Raw genomic sequence first — 24,219 nt, forward strand, 5'->3', positions numbered from 1 at the left:
TGGTCATATAGAAATTTTATCGAAATCAATTCGGTAATTTAGTTTGTACATCAAAATAGCTGGTTATACCACAACTGAAGTCAGTTTCTTGTGGAACACAATTATTGTTTGTGTACGTTGCGGAATATCTTTACGAATTTTGAAACGGTTTTGATAATTTTTCTTGCCATCGGGTTTCCTGTGTCTTAGATAGGTAATTCTTAAAAAAAAAAAAAACTACATGATATTTTACTTTTATATTGGAAGCGAATAAATTAATGTATATTGACGATTTGCTTAAGAGATCTATTTGTTACATCTCTAAATCAGTATATTGTATATCTATATCAAAGAAAATATACGTTATTTTTTACATTTAACTATATTATTTGAAAAAAAAAAATAGTAAACGAACCTGCACCTCAGTTTTGCTGGTTTTTAAAAAATACTTATTACTAGAACAAATTGAAATAAAATTTACTATATTTAGCAATTGTCTAGTAAAGGCAAGTGCAGGCATAGAGGGCGTTCTGTGTGTACAGTGGTATTTATTTAAATTTTTAATTTACCAAATCACAACGTAAAACAAGTGACCTTTTTAATTATTAAAATCGTTCTACACGCAATGTTCAGGATTTTTAATGACGTGTCTGCTGTGTGCATTTCATTATACGTAGGGGAGAGAATTAATGCTAATTAAAATTGATTGTTCCCCATATTTTAGTGGACAACGGTCAGTGTTGTGCATTGTTAATATGTAAACACATGTGATATGTGGGTAACTGTTTAATTGCAGACTAAATGGTCACATAGTTTTATAAATGTTATGTAATTATTTGTAATTTTCTTTTTAATCAACTTAGAATTTGCAAACAAGCTGACGGCCCACCTGATGGAAAGTGGTAACCGTCACTTATAGACATGAACAGTACCATGGGTATCACACAGCACATATCGTGCGTTTGTGTGTAGTATTCATTGTCAATTTCATTCATTCATTTCACATTTTCGAAATATATTTCATGTACAGAATTGACCTCTCACTACACATTTATTATAAGTATAGATGTAAGGATAATGTACAGACAAATGACTGCACAGAATCATGGCAAAATTATAAATAAAGGTTCTTTTTCAACCATTTTCCTATAAAACACTAAAAATGTTACCAGTGGAATCAAAAGCACTTATCTAGTCGTAAGTGCGTTAACGCCCGGTACTCAGACAGAGCTGTAGACTGTAACGAGTGCGCAGGTTGCAGCTCATTTAAGTTCCTGCTAACGAGGTGCCGTACTTCTACACACAATCTATTCTCGGGGGCGAGCAAGCTTGTTTTGTTCACACCAGAGTTGCAAATTATAAAGTTTTTTTTGCGTCAGCTGTTAACTATTCACTGCTGAAAATATCTCTCGCATAAGAGGGATTTTGCCAGTAGTTGCCACGCTTGGCAGGCGGGTTGGCAACCGCAATTAGGCTTTGGTGATGTTTTAAGAGGGGCGCTGCTGGCCATCCTTCGACGAAGTTCCCTTAGTCGTCTTTTACGACAACCACGTAAATCCTTATTAGCTTTTTTTATAGTTAGGGAAGCAAACGAGCAGACAGGCCATCTGATGAAAAACGGCTACCGAATCCCATGAACTGTGAATACAACATTCAATTCGGATTTTAATTAATCTTTTGTGATTCGATTTGTGACATGTATGTACATGTATGCATCTATATTCATTAGGTATACGGCTCGATATATAATCAACGGCCGCCGCAGCTCATCAAGCATTTATTATATTTAACAATTATAGTTAATTATTTATGCACTATATGTTGCAGTGTGGTCCCGGCATAGAATAGGCCACTTCTTTTCCTGTTGGCGTCGTAAGAAGTGACTTGGAAACTTAATGGTCGAGAGACAGGCAGCAGCGTCCCTCTTAAAATATCTTTAACGATTAACTGAGGTTTCAGGGATGGCAAAACTCCCCTTATGGGGAACTATAGGTTCATATCCAAAGGGATATGCCAAATATTTGTTTTGCACATATTAAACATTTTGTGCTGATCTATTTTATATATGGTGCTTATTGTAGTATATTTGTTGTTTAAGTACTATATTATAATTTCTTTGAAAGAATATTGTAATCAATTTTCTACCTGGAAAGGAAGGGGTGGCCCATTCTAAGCCGTGTGGTCCCGACCTAGAATGAGCCACCCTTTTTCTCGTGTAGAGGCAACTAAGGAAATTCAATGGTCAAGGGATAGGTAGCAGCGTTTTTTAAAACATCATCAAAGCCTAACTGCGGAGGGTGGGGGGCAGATTGTTAGTAATGCGGACTACGAGTTCCATTGCTAGAAATAATCCCTCCTGGAAACAGCCGTGCTGAATGGAATTCACCTGGAGGGTATATTCATCACGATGGGCCTACTGACCTGCCTTATCATTCTTGCTTATCATTCTTCACTGGTGCTCTGCCAGCGTATACCGTTAGCGCAGGCGGAGTTACCGTTCCAGTATCATCCATTAAAAAATATAGTAAATTTACTGTTGGAATTTTTTGGAGGAAAATAAAATAAAACCGGGGGTTACAGCAAGTTCTCTATAAAATTATCGACAACCGCATTGTGGACATATTGTCTTTTCGCCCATGCATAGTTCAAGGATTGGAGAAAAAATAAGGGTGGGATGTTGCTTTTGATGGTGGCAATAAATCTCAAGGGCTGAGCGTATCGAATAAATAATATATTAGATACGGGGCAAACTTGCTGCATTTGTATAAATTTCCGTTCAATATGTTAGGGAAAAAAACATCTTTGTATTGAATAATCTATACTAATATAATAAAGAGGAAAGATTTCATTATATGTCTGTAATGGCATATAGTATTATATTATCTGTGGTAATGGATAAATTCAAAAACTTCCCGACCAAATTTATCAACATTTACATTATCTGCGAGAAACATAGGCTAAATATTTAAGAAACATCTAACCATGCGAAGGCAGGCCGAATCGCTAGTATTGAAGAAGTTTTTTTTTTTTTTTTTAAATTTTATTCTTGCTCGTATTCAAGTAAAATTGTCAATGAGTTATTATAACTGCTTCAATCCTACATAAAATGGAAAACAGTAAAAATACCAAATAATTTATTTTATTTTACACTTTATTGCACCAAATAAAATAATAATAAATATAGTAAATATTAATGAGAAGTGATACAAAAGGCGGCCTTATCGCTAAGCAATCTAAACAACCTTTAAGAAATAATCAACATTTTGTTAGGATTACGTTGTATTTATTAATATAGAAAAAAAAAACAATATTGTTTCCAATAATAACATCAGTATTCATATTTTAAAATAAAGAAAAGGGCGCCGATCAGCGACAAGAAGCTTCATAGACACATTATATTTTTAAAATATTAGAATTTGCCACAAAATTAATATCGAACAAATAAGCCTCATAGATTAAAAAAATGCCAAAATTTGTCTAGTACTGACAAAGATATAGCGTATCATTTTCACAAAAATAGCTGACGACTTCAGATTTCAGAGATCATATTTATTACTTCATTCATTTTTTGTAAAATACTCGCAGAGCGCAAGGCGGGGCGTCTAGACAAGCTGCCGCGGTTCACTGGCCGACAATCTGCGCACAGTTAGGCGGAATCAGTAATCTCCGTTTTCGGGAAAATCGATAAAATTTTAGTTAATAATTGAATAACTGAAATGGAATAGGGATACAAGATAACATTAAAAAGTTATCAAGTTCTTTTGCAATACTTTACGTGTAAAATTTATACGAATTATATTATTTTCCATTTTGGCCGATGACCTTTTGTAATCGATAGAGAGTGATCTCGTATTCTGAGATCTTATTTCAATTAATTTTGAAAAAAAAAAAGAGGTCACTGATAAATATAATAGCCATCTCTTAATCGCATTATTATTAAATTAAGTATTTATCAAAATCATGAAATTAATAAATTAAAAAAAAAAAATAGTTTTTTTTTTATCAAAGGCAAATGCGTGCACTTCAGACTTCTATGCAGACATATACTTTGTTATGTATCTTGTCACTAGTTTAAACATTCACAGTCTATTCACCATCAAGTGTAGGTGGAGCGTATGAGTACCTAGTTGAGGTATTGTGTAGTTGGTCTTTGATGTCTGAATTGTAGTGTCTATTACAAAGTATATATTTTTATATCTTACTAGTTGTTACCCGCGGATTTACTCGAGCTGAAACCCCTCTTTTCTCGTTCTTGTTGTACTCTTTTACGTTTTCATGATAATATTAAAAGACAGTGGGTGAACAAAACTACATATTTAGGCATGTAGCAAACATGTCTATTATGAGATACGTTTTCTTAGCGTATGTATATAAAAGAAACAAGATGCCAGACGTTGCTGTCTCGTCCTACCTTACGCACGCGGTAGCGATAACATACCTATCATTAGATACGTTTGATTTTGAGTACATCAAGTACCTACTTCAGCATGTTTAGCAATATTCAGAAAAACTATATTCCCTAACTTCTCCTTTCCCGTTTCCATACTGTATCACGAGAATAAGCCAGCTGCAACTCTATACGTTGAATTACATATATATATACTTAGCGTTCGTGGACACTCCCTTTTTTTGCTAATTGAAATGGCAAACAAACAAATTAACTATTTTTTATACAACTTAGAATGGCAAACAAACTGACGGCCCACCTGATGGAAAGTGATAACCGTCGCCTATAGACACGAGCAGTACCATGGACATAACAGAGTATACTGTTTCACCCATGATACCCCCCATGCGTTGCCATTCCTGAGGACCCAGGTGTTATTCCTCTGTACCCTGTAAATTCACGCCATATCCCACCCTTCAAACCAAAACACAGCCATGCAAACACTGCTTCACGGTAGAAACACGAATGGGACAGAAGTACCCAAGCAATCGACTTTGTGCAAAGTCTCCCTCTGGTATCATCATTATCTTTCTGCCCTTATCCAATTATTTGGGATCTGCGTAATACAATTTTATTCATATTGCCCAAGGTTATAAGAGAACAAGATAAAAGTTATTAAAAGGTTAAATAGCTTTTGATTTTACGACTGGTCGCCTGCCAGGCGTTAATCCTCCTTGGGAATGGATTATCATCATCTAATAGTATATTTATCGTCTATAAGTTACACATATAGATATATCATTTAATATAACTGTCATGGGGGAAAGGGATTGTTAGCAATGGAGTTTGACAGCCCCATTGCTAGCAATATGCCCTATTAGGTCGACCTCCACGTGGTTCCCCCTGGAAACCATCGTGAACAATTCTTGTTGAATTCGTCACGATGGACTAACTGACCTACTTCATCCTCATCTATCATCCTTCACTGGTACCCCGCCGGCGTATACCGATAGCGCGGGTGGGGTTACCATTCCATTATCATCCATTAAAAAAAATATGTATAACTGTCAGAGCTTGTTCATGTCTGTGTGATTATATTCTGAGCTATTATAAAAAGAAAAAAAAAGATCTTCCACAATCTTTTTTGACCTTAAAATGTAGAATATAATAAATGTTAGGCACTACAAAATGCAGGATTCGCTTGACTGACTAATCTTTAGTACCATATCGTTACCTACCCATATCTACTAGCCTAATCAAGTACTGTTCCACCTATATTTACTTCTTTATCGCTCGTCTACGCGTTATCGTAATGTCCTTTAGGTAATTATCAAGTGTTTAGTTTATTTTTTTTTTTTTTTGTTTAATATGACAATGTACAAAAATGAATGTTTCCAACCAACTTCAAATAACAGAAAGGTTCGAAATTCGAATGTATTTTTCGTGTGAATACTGACGTCCAAACCGATTTTTTACCGACTTCGAAAAGGAGATTCTCAATTCGGTTGTATTTTATTTTATGCTACTCGTAGTTACCCTTAGAACTCCGTTAGTTGTAAACCAATTTGAAAAATTCTATTACCTGAAAGGACATATTTATAGATTGATCACATAAAAATTTTATGAAAATCGACTCAGTAATTTTCTTTTCTCAACGTCCTCTACCCAAAGATTGTTTGGAAGAGATTGCTTAGAGATAAGGCCGCCTTTTGTATAATTTCTTATTACAGTTAAATGTATTTACTATTTTATAAATGGTGCAATAAAGTGTAAATAAATAAATAGTTTAATGTTTAAATCAAAATAACTAGTTTTGCCACAACTGAAATAGATTTTTGTATGGAACAAAATCTCATGATAATTAGTTTTTGCAATCGATAGGATTTTTTCCCGTGTTGATCCTATATTAGTGTTGCCAATACTAATGTGACTGTAAATTGCGAATTATTAGATTTAATCAATCAAAACCTTTCGCATTTTTCTAAATTTCTCTAATCCCATCAGCCGTTAACTGTCCGTTGCTGAACATAGGCCTCCTCCAAAAGGGGATTTTGCCTGTAGTCTTAATAAAAGCATTAGAAGTATAATACAATAATTTATATAATTATTGTGTGTTTGTTTGTACGATTGTTCCGGCAGCAGCAAAAAATACTGTATCAATTTGAATGCAATCTTCACAGTTCCTGAAAGTCTCTGATAGCTATATGTTTTATCTTGATACGCCAACTAGAAGTAAGTTCTACGTAAACTACGTATTGGCTTCTATATGTAAACCACGCATACAAAGGGGGAGAAGGGACTGTTAATATTAGGGGTTAGTAGCCCCCCATTACTAACAATACAATATAGGTGTCAGGTCGACCTGCTCGTGGTTCCTCTATTAGAAACCATCGTATTCAATGCCAAGTGAATTCATCACGATGGGCTAACTGACCTGTCTTTTTATTCTTATCTTATTAGTAAGGGATAATAATCCCTTACTAGTGCCTCGTCAATGTAATACCGTTAGCGCCAGTGCCCAGGGCGGAAAGGGATTGTTAGTAATGGAGACAGAGAATCCCATTGCTAGCAATATACCCACCAACCTTTTTCATTCTTATCTATTATCCCTTACTAGTGCCTAGTTAATGTAATACCGTTAGCGCCAGCGCCCAGGGCGGAAAGGGATTGTTAGTAATGGAGACTGAGAATCCCATTGCTAGCAATATACCCAACCAGGTCCACCTCCTCGTGGTTCTCCCTGGAAACTATCATGGTTAATTCCTGATAAATTCATCATGATGGGCTAACTGATCTGTTTTCATTCTCATCTATCACCCTTCACTGGTGCTCCGCCAGCGTATTCCGTTAGCGTAGGCAGGGTTACCACACCATTTTCACCCATCAAAAAAAAAAAAAACGATACCGCAACAGGGTTACCATTCGATTATCATTCTTTTAAAAAAATTCACGGTTACTAAGCTGTGGATAAAAACCAGTGATATATAAAAACATAAAGTGCGTCAATAACCTTAAACAACATCAAACCATGTGGCGGGTATTCAATCAATGGTCCCCCAAGCGTGAGTCACTGATCAGTTTGCTGTTACGGCATTAGAGGGTCGTAGACGGAGCTGTCTTGATACAGGGGGGTCAATACATCTCAATTTACACTTTCTGTCGTATTTAATAACGTACACACGAGACACGCCCTCACATAAAGCATCCACACACGCCAAAGCGATGCGATGTTAAAGCAAAAATCGGTTTGCCTTGTTCCTTGTGATATACAATTAAATAAAAAAAAAAATGGTAGCTAAACAATTAGTAACCTCCTCCCTCCCTCACGAATTTAGTAATGCTGCACATAATTAGTAAATTATAAAATAGATGTATATATTTAAATATCTTTTTTTTTTGTTTGTTTCGTATAATTGGTACCAGTGATGTGGTTGTGTCAATGTTATTTATAATTTAACTTAATGAATAGGTATAATGGTCAGCTCCACTTCTCGGCAATATTTGCATGTTTATATACTTTCTTTCTTTATATAGCAATCTGTAGTTAACGTTGTTGGTAGTACTATTATTTATTAATTTAAATGTAATCTTATTATAATTATATATTGTATTACTGTTTGTTAACTTTAATTAAATAAAAAAAAATACCATTCCAGCTAATGCAGCTCGAAATGGTAAATATACTGAATACTATATATTGAGTTATAATTTAAGATTATGCTTCACAAAAAAAAAAATTATTGTGACAAAACCATTTATTTTGATTTAAAGGGAAACTACTGATTTTGATAAAATATCTATAGGATCAATCTGTATATTTTTAAGATAAAAATATTGCCAAAAATTTTACCAGAGGGAGACTTTGTATAAAGTCGATTGCTTGGGTACCTCTGTCCCATTCGTGTTTCAACCGTGAAGCAGTTGTGTTTGCATGGCTGTGTTTCGGTTTGAAGGGTGGGATATGGCGTCAATTTACTGGATACAGAGGAATAACACCTGAGTCCTCAGGAATGGCAACGCATGGGGGGTATCATGGGCAAAACAGTATACTCTGTTATGTCCATGGTACTGCTCATGTCTATAGGCGACGGTTACCACTTTCCATCAGGTGGGCCGTCAGCTTGTTTGCCATTCTAAGTTGTATAAAAAAAAATTGCATACGAAGTTGCGGGCAAAAGCTTGTATTAGATACGATCTCAATTCGGTGCCAAACAGACGTGTGGTCTGATTATCCTGACAAGACCACTGCGTTACATCGATACGATAATGTCACGCTGCGGTTTCTGTAGTCTGTACCAATATAACTTAATGAGAAGTTAATAAATAGTTTTGTTAAAATTTGAAATTTTTGGTATCAACTTTCAGCAGCAGTACTTCCTAACCGATACGACATCATAACCTTCAAGAAAAGAGCATATCTCTTTTTAAAAGGCCGGCAGCACACCTGCAAAGCCGTTGGTGTTGTGGGTGATCATGGACGGCGGTAGTTACTTACCATCAGGTGCAGCCGCATGTTCATTAGTGTTGTAAAAAAAATGTTACAGAGATACTCTCTAAAGAAAATTTATAACAAAACGAAACATTCAATCATTCTATACAGAACCCTACTGTACCAAAAAGGTATAAGAGAACTTATAGTGCGCCGTTGTTCGTCGGCACGTCTGTCCGTTTGTCACAGTGTTATATCTAAGCAATTATTAATGTAATTTTAGTATGTATGTATATCAATACATAGTAGTACCGCATTCGAGTATTCTGACACTGCCCTATGGTTGACTGGGAGAGAATACTTTTAGCATTAAGTCCGCCATGTACACATATTTGTACTAATGAATAAATAAATAAATGCTATCGATTTGAAATTTGGAATAGTTTTACATATCAGCCCACATATACTGCAATGGAAATAATTGAAATAGTATATTTATTTTCTTTGCTAGCGGGTCCGAAACGGATACTCAAAATTTGCCCAGGTGGGGTATAGTGCAAGTAGAGTAGTATAGTCCAAGCGGGGTATTATATGAATGGGCTGAAAAATATTGCCAGCAAAATGTACTTTTTTTTTCTTTTTATTGTTGTTTATTTTAACTATAATTATTATTATTGTTGATTGTAAGGAATCTAATTATCTGAATAAAAACATCCCCCTCTAAGTTTCTTAAGCAAAAATCTGAATATAAATAAATAATTAGTTTTTAGAAATTATTAAAAAGCCTCCAAAAATAAACTTAGTTATGCGGTCAAGTTTTAAAACACAAAACTATAACCCAAAATAAGAAATCACGAGTTGTAGTATTAATGGTATCAATATTATCTATTTCGTAGGATAAATACAATAAAGGTAATTTTATGTCATATTATATATATCATGTACGAAACCCTGGCCATGTGAGTTCAATTCGCGCTTGACCGGATTTTTTGTATTTGTATTACAGAACATTAGCTATGTTTGGATTATTCTATGTTTGCATTAGTCTATGGTTGGATTATAATAAAGGTCTATTTCCACTGGTCACCATTAGTTTTACTATTTCGGAAACTCACGCACAAAGTAGAAGGTAAAAAGCTAATATTCAATATAAATCCCATAATAGTAACTACATCGAAGTAAAATCACTGCGGACCATGGGAACAGGGCTCAAAATTTGGCCTGCAATATGCAACATGTTTAGTCATTACATTTTTTAAATAAATATTTAAATTGATTTAATAAAGTAAGTTAAATTTCAATGTATCGCTATAACAACGACATAAGATTCATTATTGTATTTAAATTAGGATAAAACAGAGACCGTCTTAATAAAAACTTCACGGCTGATTGCTATATAACAGAAAAAGTAAATATTCGTCTGAGTAATAAACACTTACACTTGAATATATCACAAACGCAATAAACATAAATATTCCGTTTTTTGCATCCCAAGAGAGCAATATTGAATATTTACTTTAGCGTGAAATTATTGGAAATGCAAAAGAGTAAGAGAACTAGTAACAGTGGTAGGTAATCATGCAATAGACATGTTTATCATTATTTTTTTCTAGTTTCATAAAAAGCTATATATTAGTTTCTTTTTTTTTTTTTGTTTATAAAGTTTAGAATAACAAACAAGGTGATAGAAATGCTTTATTCCAGTATTTATTGAAAGGTATTCGTAGATTTTTATAGATGAAGATGGAGCGATGCATCCACCTTCGCTAATCGTATATAATAGCAGAATCTCAATGTATGAAACGATGTGTATGAAGTCAGGTCACGGTAGTTTCTAGAAGGACAACTCTATCTGGAGGTCAGCCTCATCTAATATACCTTATTTTTAGCAATAAGAATTAGCATCCCTATTTCTAAGAATACCTGTCTTTTATATATGTTACAAACGGATTCGAAATTTAAAATAAAAATTCTTAATATTTTAATTACTAGCAATCCCTTTCCTCTGTGAGACTACTTAAATGCGTTCGAAGTTCTGAATAATAATAAAAAAAATTAACATCTTCATTGTTAACAGTCCCTTCCCTCAGAGACTGTTCAAAAGCATTCGAATAAAAATAAAAGAAAATATAAATACCTGAGTGGATGTGAACCGCCGACTGCCAGAACGGCTTAGAGTGCCTCCTCGAACGTTGCTGTCGGAGAGTTCCACGTCGCCACCACCGTCGGCAGCACGCCTGCGCGATAACTCGCACAACTCCGCTATTGGTTGCACCTGTTATTATATAGGCATTTAATATAATAAAATAATTAGAGACAGAAAAATAGGACAGAAAACCGACATAGGAGTACACCCTTTCGGTGGCAAAGAAATAATTATATCGGCTCAAAATTCGCAAAGATATCATGTAACATAAAAAAAAAATGTGAATTAATAATCTCTGCTTTTCAACGACTACAAAAAAGGTTCTCAATTCGGTTATATTTTTTATGTTTGTTTCCTCAGTGCTCCATCATTTATAAACCTATTTGAAAGATTCTTTTTTATCTGAAAGTGTACTCTTAGATTAAACCTATAAAAACTTCATCAAAATCAGTTTAGTAGTTTAGTTTTTAAAATAAAATAACTAGTTTTACTACGACTTAAGTCGGCATTTTTTTATAAAGTACAATTTATTATTAGAAGATATTTAAATATTTAAAAAGTAGAGATTAATTCAAATACTTGATATCAATTAATTGATCAATGTAATAATATATTAAGAACATACGTGTTTTGTCAAAACAATGGCATGCTAAATTTTAGTATTTATAGTAATTGTTTCAAATACTAACGAAAAAAGATATCATGTTATGAATGTGTTTATAAAAAGGATTTTTTTTCTAGTCTATCAAGTTCTTTAATGAATAATAACTCTTGTCCAAAAGCCATTTGTACAGTGTGATCTTAAATTGTCTCAGTATCTTTATATTTATGTTTTCTGGAGTATTTTTTTTTGACAAATCCTAGTCCTAGGAATTAATAGAAATTTATAAAAAAACAGTATACTCTGTTATGTCCACGGTACTGCTCATGTTTATAGGCGAAGGTTACCACTTTTCAACAAGTGGGCTGTCACCTTGTTTGCCATTCTAAGTTGCATAAAAAAACATGCTTTCACCAATGGTTAAGATATCGGCGTTTGTTAATGACATACAATAATTACACAAATGACGGTCATTCGAGGTGCACGGAGTGAGGTTAACGGAAAAATGCACCCAGTAAAAGTTTTAAGTGGACAGGATACCATAACGAAAGTGGTTTCGCACTGGTCTTGTAAACAGTGTAGGGGAAAGTCATAAATCCACATGTCAATATTTTTCCAATCTATAAATATTCCATATGGATTTATAGAAAAAAAGATTAAATGTACCGTAAACTGACAGATGAAAGAGGACTTTATACAACTGAGACGCGAATGTTGAGATGGATGTGTGGTGTATCAAGAATAGATAAGATCAAGAATGAGGTATACCATATAAGAGGAAGTTCGAAAGTAGAGCCAGTAATGGAAAAAGTTGAGAAGTAGTCGTTTGTCGTGGTATGGGCATGTCATGCACAGGGAAGAACCACATATGAATGTGGACAATTAGGTATAAGTCAGAAGAACGACCCAGAAAGAGATGGATGGACTGTACGAAAGATGACATGGCCAGGAAGGAAGTGAGTAGTGAAATGACAGCAAATAAAGACGAATGGAAGAAGAAAACATTACGCTGACCTCAAATATATATGGGAAAAGATCAGGAAGACAAAAAAAAAGGATTTATAGAAAAAGGCATTTTGTGGTGTTTATCAATACACCTATATCAGAAAGAGACTATAAACACCATTTGTTTGGGTACATCACATACACACATATTTCTACCATGAAGCAGTTTCGCTTTCTTTCATAGCTGTGTTTCATTTTAAAGGGTGGAATATAGTAGTTAAGGATACGGAGGCATAACTCCATAGTCCTCAAGACTTACATGTTTTTGTGTACTTTTTATGTGTACTTGCTTAAAATTGGCCGCTTGTTTGCCATTCGAAGTTTCATAAGAAAACATATTAAAATAATAGTTACACACCTAACTAATTCATTCGTATGATTAAAAACAAATCTTATAATGAAGCGACAGAAGTTTCAATGTAGGAACCATCAAATGCAATATCATGATAAATGATCATTAACGAGATGTTAGTGTTATGTCTGACAGTTGAACAATGTGCTTAAACGTTTAAATAAAATTAATGTTAGTTTCATTTAAATAATTTCACAGAAAACGTTGGTGGTCACGCGATGGGATCAGAGTAATGCCGGTATACTGTTAGTAACGGTTCAACAAATTGTGCTTATTATATAAACTGTGGACTCACAACTTCTCAAAGATGTCAGATGAAAACGGTATAAGTCTTTTGGAAAAGTAGAAATAAACATAATTATAACATATATTGGGTTTGCTGGAAAAGAATTCTTGTATAGTAGAGTCTTTGTACATTTGCTTAAATCTATTATATTTTTATGTATCATAAGTGTGTACAATAAAGTATAAATAAAATAATTTAAAAAAAATCAACTAACATTATATAGTGATTCACGAATAACAATTTGACTATCAAACTGGTCTTACAAGACAAGGAATATTTAAAAAAAAACATTTTGTCAAAATGATAAAGAAAAATAAAATATAAATAGTCAATAATCATTAAATGGATACTATTAAATTTAACATTTAATTAATTTATATTTATGAAATTTATTTTCAATAATATATAACCTTACTAGTGTACTTCTATTATGTATCAATTATCTCTCTGTATAATTTACAATAAAGACTTTTAAACAAACAGACCTTGAACACACTTGAGCACAGTAGCCGAAAAGCAATGTCAAGTAAATAACGTTATTTATCCTTTTGCTTTCGTATTACGTTTATAAGTACATTTATTTACGAATGAGAACAACAGTAATTGTGTTAGTAGTTATATTAAATGGAGTTATGTACAAAACACTTACGTGACGCTGTTTCTTCAAAAAACGCGAAATTTTCATTCGAGGGAAACAATTTTCGCTCATAATCATAATTAATTTTAGACACTTAACTGACAGGTCTTAGAATCAAAGTCGAATACTCGCAACAGAGCTACTGTTTCTTTAAACAGATTAAAAATATTTTGTATTATACTTTCTTTTTAAGGCATGTCTAAAAAAAAACATTCATTAAAATTAATTACCATTTAATTAACATTGTAATATACTGACCTTGATGGTTACTGAATCTTGACTACTCTTGATAAGGTCGATAACCTCTTCTCTGCTCTTTCCTTCTACGTTGACATCATTTACTTCCAATAATCTATCACCGGGAAGCAGTCCAGTCTCACTGGCTCCAGGATATGAACCTGGTTCCGCCAGTATCACAGCTTTGTGTGTCAATTTACTTATAAATCCATTAGTAATGTTACCATTGTATTTATTCTCACCATTGGTCAGACCATTCTCTTCGTGACCATTAAGTTCTTTCGTCTCTCCAATAAATATTCTCTCTTGCACCATTGCTCGTCTAAGACTAAATCCAAAATCATTTCTTGGAGCTTTCTGCCTTTGAATTGTAAGAATTCTGGGTTTTGGTAGTTTCAATGAAGTCAGTGGCGGGAGAGGCAAATAAACATCTTCAAAATTACTTGTCCTAGACCATCTATGGAATCCCTGTGATTCGCCAACAGGTGAGGTAGAAAATGGTGGAGTAGCAAATGAAGAATTTGTAGTAGTGTCGGTTAAGGAATCGGCACTAGGAGACGTAGATGTAACCCCAAGGTAGCTGTTTCCATTTGTTTTAGGCACTTCATCAACATCCTGTGTGACGATGGAAGGATTGCTAGAATTATTTTTATAGTTTTTATATTGGTTTTCCACAGGGCTATGAATAACCTTTTTGGTAAAATTCTGTAATTGTTGCATATCATCGCTAGATGAAGTGCTTTTTGACGGTGGGATGCCATATGAAATTAGTTCATTTTGCTGCGTGTTTCGTGCCAATAAATTTGGATCTTGGCCATTTATGTAATCTACTGTATCAGCATTTTGAACATTGCTTTCTTGAGAATTAGAACTAGTATTGCTCAAACGAGGTCCTTTAAGGATACCTCGTTTAGGCGGTCGCGGCGGTATTGGAGGTAGACTTGGTGGTTGTCGAGGACTGGTGTTCGCGTTATTTGGATTATTCAAGGAATTTAAAGATGTTTCGGAACTGTCTGATTGTAATATTGTATCTTTCTTATTCCAGTTGTGTGTAGCAGGATATCCGGGTGACAAGTGGTTGTTTTCATCGCTAAGGTTGGAATTTGATCCAGAGGTAGGTATCAGTGGGTAATTTGAATAATTGGAGTCTTGTTCTAGATGAGCAAACAATGATGCAGTGTAATCAGCTGTAATGCCGGAGGGTAGTTTCTCCTTTTCTTTACGTCTACCCCGTAATTTCAGCGAGCGTCGCACCTGTGAACAACAAAAACTATTGAACAAATTGTACAGGTAATATTGATTAGAGACACGGTTGAACGAACAAGAAGGCAATATAAACTGTTAAATGGAAAAAATCTGTTGGTCATGTTTTGAAGTAATACAAATGGAAACGTTTAAAAACATTTTCATCTGCAATTAGCAAGTCATCGAGTAGCTATCCGATCGTATGAATAGAACAAAATGTTATGAGAGTAATTTGTCAAACAGGTGACACCTGTTTCTTCTTTGTTAATAGTGAACGGTGCTTCAAACAATGGTAGACTTTATTATTTAAAGCAAAAGACAGAAATTAAATTATATGACGTTGGGTTTCTTAGTTCTGCGGCAAGAGACAAATAAGAATAACGGTGATGAAACATGGCAAGTTTTTTCAATTGCAAAAACCGCATACCAATGGTCGTGTGCCGGTGCATATCGTAAACGTAACCGAAAGTGTATCAAACCGGTTCGTGATTTAAACTCTCTGTTTTATATACGAAAATAGCTTTTTTACGAGTGCAATTATTAATAAAGATTGGAGATGATGTTTATGAACTTTTAATGAAATAATCTAAAAGATAGCTATTATATTTTTAAATTTAAATAATTCATACAGTGTTATAAGCAAGCTGAAATGGCAGACAATGGGGATGAAAGGTTCTTGAGTGGCGACCTTCTACGGGCAAATGCAGTGTAGGACGACCCCTCACTAGATCAAGTGACCACTTCAAATGCATTGCAGGAAGTCAATGGATGCAGGTGGTGGTGGACCATTCCTTATGGCAGTCTATAAGGGAGGCCTATGATTAGCAGTGACTATAATAACTGAGATGATGCACTATTATGAAAATGAATATGCTATAATCATTAATAAAATTAATGCTAATAAGAAATATTACATTATAATTTATTATTATTACGTTATTACGTACAATTTATTACTTATAATTTATTATTATTAAGTTTAAATACTTCATAATAACATTTAAAAAACTAGTAATTTACTTGAAATAAACAAGTATATACACATTTTTTTTTATCGCATAATAAAATCATAAATACTCGTAAAGGTGTTCATTTCTAATGGTTTAGGGCTTTGAATGATACTGTATACGTACTTTCTATAATAGGATAAAGCACAGAAGACCTATAAAGGCTGAAATAGTTTTATCTTTTCTAGACAGTGATAATTGTAGTGATAATTTGTAGGTTACAAATATATTTCTCGCTCTGTTTAATTCAAACAAAGTGTTTAAAATCCGTAAGTGAAAGGAGGGCATTTAAAATTGTATTTTATGAGAATTTCTTTACTGAACAGTAGTAACTTAATCAAAATCAACGGAACAAATTGTTTTCACATTCTATACATTCAATTATTTTTGGGAATAAAATGTTATAATTTAGTATAATTATCTTGAAAAAGATTTTCAAATTAAAATTAAAATAGTTATTTATTGCATGAATATGGGTACAATACAGTCCGACAATCTGGACAAATAATATAAAATAAACTCTTTTGATTGATAAACAATCATGAAAATTCCATTCGCAAATAGCGAAGATACCATATAATATATACAAGAAAAAATCTTGATTTGTTCTAGACAAAAATGAGTCATTAAAACATATTACCGAAGTATTCGAAATCAACTTAAACAACTTGAAGTTCCGCAACTCGGTACTGTAGAGTTTTTCCATTGTGTCATCGTATCACATACCACACATGACCGAGCAACAAAGCACGAATGATTGAGGACAATCAATCAATAGTTTGTTTATAATCAACAATGAGAACAATTAAGTACAAACAAATAGATCGGAATAATTGCTATATTCATTAACTATTAGATTTAGAACGAAGCATACTTATATGAAGTATGTTCATAAAGTTTAGATCTGAAATTTAAGTAATATTTATAGAAAGTTGAAGAAAATTAAATGTTTAGCAACTTTTTTTTTTACAACACTGGGGGCAAACGAGCATGCGGCTCACCTGATGGTAAGTGACTACCGCCGCCCATGATCACCAACGGCATTGCAGATGTGCTGCTGGCCTTTTAAAAAGGAATATACTCTTTTCTTGAAGGTTATGTTGTCGTATCGGTTCGGAAATACTGCTGCTGGAAGTTGATTCCAAAGAATGGTTGTGCGTGGAAGAAAGTGCCTTGAAAAACGCACGGCGGAAGACCGCCACTCGTCCAGATGATTGGGATGAAACTAGTTTGTGGCGGGTTGTACGGTGGTGAAAATCAGCAGCAGGTATCAATCCGAACAATTCCTCAGAACACTCCCCATGATAAATTCGGTAGAAGATAGATTGAAAATATAGACATTATTGGAAGAATATATTTTTTGACAAACGAACAAAACATCGTGTGCTGCCTTGTGGTCCCGGAATAGAATAAGCCACCCCTTCCTTTCCAGTAGGTGTCGTAAGGGACGACTAAGGGAGGGCGAGGGATGGGCAGCAGCGGCCCTCTTAAAAATCACTAAAGCCTAACTGCGGTTGCCAATCCGCCTGCCAAGCGTGACAAATACTGGCAAAAACTCCCAACAGGGAGGCTCATGTTCAGCAGTGGACAGTTACAGACTGATATGATGATGATGATGAAAAAAACAGACATTGGAAAAGCAATCTATAGAAAATTAAAACATTCATTAAAATGAACATTCATTCATTCAATAATTATATTATTGTATTACGCAAGATTTGTTTACGTTCTAGTTACCTTAAAATTTATTCTATTATAATATATTCTTCTTATTATAAAGGTTTTCATCGAAACAGTAGGAAACAGAAAAAAATCTTACATATTTCCTATTCCATTGTGTGACCTGTTCCGGTTATAGAGAGTCACCGGATCTGCGTGCGTTGACCGTGACATGGGGATACGAACTATGTTTGTGAACACATTAGATAGAAATACATAGATTTGTATTTAGTCCACATTGTGTTCAATATTTTACAGTGGTTTTATAGTCAGTTTAAATAGTTCCATAACTTTTGCAAATTATTTAGTTTTTAGCATCGTCCATTTTCAGTGTTCTATATGTTAAACGTACAGTTTAGAAAATTGATTTAGTATTAAAATGATCGTCGTTTCGTTTATCAGAATTGACTATCGCAGTCATATTTCAGGCTGTGATCTGATTATGTGTTAACATATATAGAAAATTGCCGACGTTTGCTCAAAATTAATATAAAGTGAAACCTATGTTGAGAAATATTAGACTCATATTGTATTTATTGGCTGGTATTAAATCAAAATCAATTCAATCGAAATATACTTTAATAATGTTATCAAAATTTATATCTGTCTATAAAATCTAGATATACGAGTATATTAAAAAATGAAAGGAATACGACGATAATAAAAATACAATCGTTAAATCGCAACTAAAGCTTATCAAAATTATAATATAATCGTCTGTATTATCGATCGATATTAGATTATTCAATACTCATCTCGATAAGATATCCATATATCTATACATCAACAAATAACTTTATTAGTAAATAATATATTTGTCTTTGCGTTCTTATTCATCCCCTTAAATGGAATATTAACGCCATTGGTTTACAGGATACATCAAAACAGAAAACGAAGTCAACAATCTCTAATTTTACGTTTACATTTCTTTTGTTTGTTATTTCTGTCTACTTTTTTCTTTTACGTCTTTTGCATCCATTATCGTTCTGGAGTCTTGAGATCTTCCCAGAATGGGCTATGAAACAATATTATATTTTATATTCATGTGTATAGTCATTAAACGTCTGTATACGTTTATAATAGAGTCAAACTTAGTAACTTTAGTTTAGTATAAAAGCAAACGAGACAAACCATCTGATTAAACAGAGAGCACAAATTACAAAAGACCATAATTTCCAAATTCAAGGAGTCACAAATGAATCGAACGTTGAATGCCAGCCGATGGTGCAAGCGCACAAGCACCTGACCTATTGCCACAGTGACAAAGTACCTATAGAGAGATAATATCTTGTTCATGCAAAGAATGAAATTCATGACAGTTTGCTATAAAAAGATCGAGAAATTTGGTTCAAGGGAAGGGAAGGAGTGAAACTGGAATGTCAATAGGGCGTCGTGCTAACTTGATCTGATTTCTAAGAATAAGAACTAAGTTTAATATCTGACTGGAATTATCTTGAGTTGGCATCTCACGTCAATTCCTTATTAGGTAGGTAAACAATAGATATAGTGTACAAAATATTACTTCAGTTTGTATTTTTTTTTTTTTTTTTGTTTAATAATAGGACTTCTTGTCACTCTTTCCTAAATCATAATTTTTAAACCAAAAAAGAGACCAGTTAACTTTTAATTTTGATAAAATTGCCGAAACAATTTTAACTAACTTAAAATGCTTGCTATCGCTTACGATCTATGGCCAATCACTTTGATTTGCATTCAGACCATAATATACATGCTACATAAAACGCAATTGTCTGTTTGTGAAATAATCGCTACGTTTTGTAACCAACTGCACTAAAATCAAGACAATGTTACGTCACATACTGTACACTTGTTGAATATACAAGAAAGTATGAACAATGTAAATAATGTAAGTCACATAATGATTAATAATTATTTAATATGGGATTATATCAGGTAATAAGACTGTAATAACTTGCGAGTGCATAAATTACCATGTGGTCCCGGCATAAAATAGGCCACCCCTTCCATTCCCGTGGTTGTTGTAAGAGGTGACTAAGGAGAGCGAGGGATGGGCATCAGTTTCGCTCTTAAAATATTTCCAAAGCCTAACTACGGTTGCCAATCCGCTTGCCAAACGTGGCAACTACTGGCAAAACCCCCAAGAGGGAGGCTTATGTTCAGCAATGGACAAATAAAAGCAATTAAAACAAAATTGAAGATATAAATGGATAAAGGTAATGTGCTGTATTTTCGGATTTTCGCTATTCTATGAATAGTAGAAGGTATTAAGAAGTGCAGTTGCATAATAACATAATTTATACTTACACTCGATTACTATAACTTATAGTTCTTGGTATGCACATAATCCTCTATCTATGCGCATAATAGCAAAAATCCTAAAATACGACATTTTATCACCTTCGTCCATTCATGTCTTCAAATTTAATATCTAATGTATGCAAAAATATTCAAAAAGAATCCACAACACATAATAGTTTATTATGTGTTGTGTGTCATTCGATCGAACGATATTAGCGTAATGGGATTAAAAAACAAAACCAGAATATCCAGTTTCATTAATATTTCGTGATATTTGTACCCGCACTCCATTCTGATTCATAGAACTCGTTCAACTTAGAGACGTAAAAACTGTCGTTTTCATATTTACAGTTACAACAACTGTGAAGCTGTCGGTCTAGATTGAAAAAAATATGTAGTCATGATACGCTTTATCACTCCAACTGTCTAATTGATCTCACGTTAATTTTTTTAAAACACATCAATATCTATCGTCGTTCTATTCGAATAATCACTAAGTATAATGTAATCTTCTGGAATATAGTTTTGGATGAGAATTTTGTAGTGTATTTACTTATTTACAAAGAACATTTTATGGACACAGATTTTGTTAACGGCTTCACGTGTGAAACACATGACGTTGGATTGTAAATTTTTCTACATCGGAAACCTATTCGCATAATAAAAATCTTTTATATTTTAAGCCAATAAGTGCATTGTCATGTTGCTCCGGCATAGAAGTAACAATTTAAATGCTTTTAGCACTCATTACTGTTTTGAGATATTCTTCTAATGATGCCCAAAATAACATGTATTGAACAATATTTATTTAAAAGGATTGTATTCATTCCAAGATTAGAAATTATATCCTGAGCATATAATTGTTTTTATTCAGCCGTTTATATACATTATATGGATGATACAAAACTTACCCAGTCAACTTCATTTAGTACATAACGTTAACACAGTCTAAGAAACAATCAGTTGTTCAAAACGACTATATTACAAGTTGAAATCAACTGTTTTGTTTAGACGTATCGATTGAACAACTGTAAGAAAAAATTCTATAAACTATGATGTTAGTGTAAAAGTACTTTTACCTCTTCAAGCCTTAACGGCTCCTCCAACCCGGCTGCAATGCGTTCTCTTTTCTCCCTCTCTTTTCGTTCCTTTTTCTCTCTTTTTCTCCGCTCTTTCTCTCCATCCCGCTCTTCGCAATTGCCAGTATCTCCAACGGCTAGACCTGTCGTTTTCTTCATAAAATTGAACATGGCCGCTGGAAACTGCAACAAGCAATGATACTGGTTAGAAATCTTAATTGTAAACTACACAATATACATAAACTGACCCCCTTATTCATAAAAACTAAAACGTTTTACAAACCTACTTTATCTATTAAGATGTTTTGTCACTGTCGTTTAAGCTGAGAAATTACAAAAGAAAAGTACAAAACACTTCAATAGTTAAAATAGGTTTTTGTGATATTTGACATTGTTATAAGGGGGTAAATATGCATGGAAAATTTCAAATTATCGAATCCTTATTAGATATATAGGGATATGAGTAAATGATATATTATTATGTACACCAAAAATTTCACATTAAACATAATCTTTGTTTGTAAACATTTTTCGAGTATTTTACTGAACTTGGCGTATTTTGCGATAAATATTTATCAGACAAATAATAATTTAATTTCTTTTTTTGTTGTTGAAATTTTTGATGTTTTTCGTAATCAATATTTTAATGACGATAAATAAAAGATATATTGGACTCAATAAGGATAAACATATATAAAATATATTTTTTTACCTTTAGATTATTTGATAATGCAATCACAAATAATAAAACAGAAATCAAACCTAAATTTTCTAAAACTTTCTTAAAATTTTTAAAAGACAAGTTATGGAAATGACGCCAATTCATATGTAATTGCCCTCAGTTCCGTCTATAAAATACCATTAACCTTTTAGAAAACGTCCGATGATTTGGTTTTTAGAAGCTTTTTTTTTCCTAAAGATTAAAAAAAAAATAAAGACGTGTTCGCGTAAGTGTTTTAAAGATAACGCCTGTTTAGTTCTGCTGTCATGATTAATCAATAAACTAAGTGTTGTACAGTTTCCCAATATGCTAGCAAAATACATGTATGCATGAAAATTATAATACAAATAAAAAACAATGAACTAAATGCTAAACAATATAATATTATTGGTAAATTATTAAGATATACATAATACTAGCTGAAATAACAAACGTTATATTATCCCCTCTTACAACTTACCAAGTCCATTTTTCATATCTGGGTAAAAACTATGCTATCTCTCAAGTTGGAGCAGAACATGAAGAAACATCGTAATACAAGCATATGGCTCAACTAGGCTTATGCCCAAAAAGTATTTGCAGATTTTGTCACAATGAGAAAGAAACGTCGCAGCACTTTAATTTGTGGTTGCAACCCACTCTTACATAAACGATATAATTTCCTTTGGTAAACACATTTTATATCCTTAGGAACTAAAAAACATCGTATCAAAAAAACATTTTAAAATTCCTATCATTGATAGGAATTAGCAGTGAACTATAAAAAAGGGGCGAGTTCAAAAGATCATGGAAAGGTCGCAGTGTTATAGTTTCTGCCTGAAATAGCCCATTTTTTAATAATAATAATACCATGGTGACAAGGTTTTTTTATATATTAAGAAGATATAGGAAGCACTGTACAAAACGCTTGCCCAAGATTAAGTCATTCAAAAACAGTATATTCAAAATTGCTACTCCGGTGTTTGAAAACATCAGTGTAACTTCAAATTCATGTACTGTACGTTTAGAGAATACAGAATGCAATGTTTAGAAGAAGCCGCAAGCAATAAGCTATGCAAATGTTAGACAGTAACACCTGTGGAATGGGCATTTAAAGATCCATCATCCTGATTTATACTGATCCATTTGTGCTCTTATGCGTATTCACTTTGACGATATCGGCGTCCGACCCGTTAAACTGATTTAAAGCGCAATTTCAATAAGTGCTTTTACAAATATAATGCATAAACATGAATAATTCTTACCAACATATATATACTAATAAATTAAAAACTAACTTTGTATTTGTTTATAACCTTTTTTTTTTACATTAACGGTGCAACCAATAATAAAGAAATTGAAAGAGATTTGAAAAGCAAGAAAAATTAACAAACTTTTGTTAAAATTATTACAGAAACTCTCTCGGTGACGAGGTAATGAATTGAAATATTCGACCATTTAATCGATTTATTCTTTTATATTACTATTGAACATCAACAGACTGTTTTATGATTAGGTCAATTATTTATTTGTTTATATATTTTTATTACGTTCTATTGAGAAAGTCTTTACTATTTGAAATGAAGACGGACGTAGGTTACTTTTATCTCGATTACGCAGACGAAGTCGCAGATAAAGATTAGTAAATATAATTGACCGACAAGCAAATATTTTATTGAACTTGATTGACAGTTGTGTTGGTAATAAATGGCACAGTATATCTCCTGTCCTGATTAATTATAATGGTAAAGATCAATATATGTGAGTATAATCGATGCATTAACACTTCCCGAAGGTTGACTAGTTAATAAATCAAATCAACATTTAATCACAGATAAATAGAATTTCTCGTAACTGTACATGTACTTGAATTATACTCTCTTAGTTTTTTTCAATTCGGAATGCAAACAATCCCACCTGATGGAAAATGGTAACTGTCGGCTATAAACATGAACAGCACATTTCTGAGTTTACTTTGACGCCTATGGTATCCTTCATGCCAATCCTAGGGATTAAAGAATTATACCTTCGAACTTTGTAATTTTACTTCCATATCCCATGTTTCAAAGCGAAACAGCAAGCATAGCTACTTCCTGGCAAAAACACTTAGCGGGAAATTAGTATGCACCT

At 33.2% G+C, this 24,219-nt stretch overlaps 1 protein-coding gene across 1 annotated transcript in view; it reads right to left on the bottom strand.

Annotated features, from left to right (window-relative positions):
* Window positions 1–24,219, bottom strand: part of LOC113516494 (unconventional myosin-XVIIIa) — a 269,678-nt gene that overhangs the window by 227,131 nt on the left and 18,328 nt on the right. Inside the window, exons 2-4 of the mRNA XM_052895899.1 lie at window positions 21,390–21,572; window positions 14,081–15,313; window positions 10,933–11,070 (exon numbers count right to left, since the gene is read on the bottom strand). Coding sequence (XP_052751859.1) covers window positions 10,933–11,070; window positions 14,081–15,313; window positions 21,390–21,572 — 1,554 coding nt within the window. The remainder of the gene's footprint in view (window positions 1–10,932; window positions 11,071–14,080; window positions 15,314–21,389; window positions 21,573–24,219) is intronic.

Source organism: Galleria mellonella, unplaced genomic scaffold (assembly GCF_026898425.1).
Source record: "Galleria mellonella isolate WM207_F2 unplaced genomic scaffold, CSIRO_AGI_GalMel_v1 utg312, whole genome shotgun sequence".
NCBI classification, from domain to species: Eukaryota; Metazoa; Arthropoda; class Insecta; order Lepidoptera; family Pyralidae; genus Galleria; species Galleria mellonella.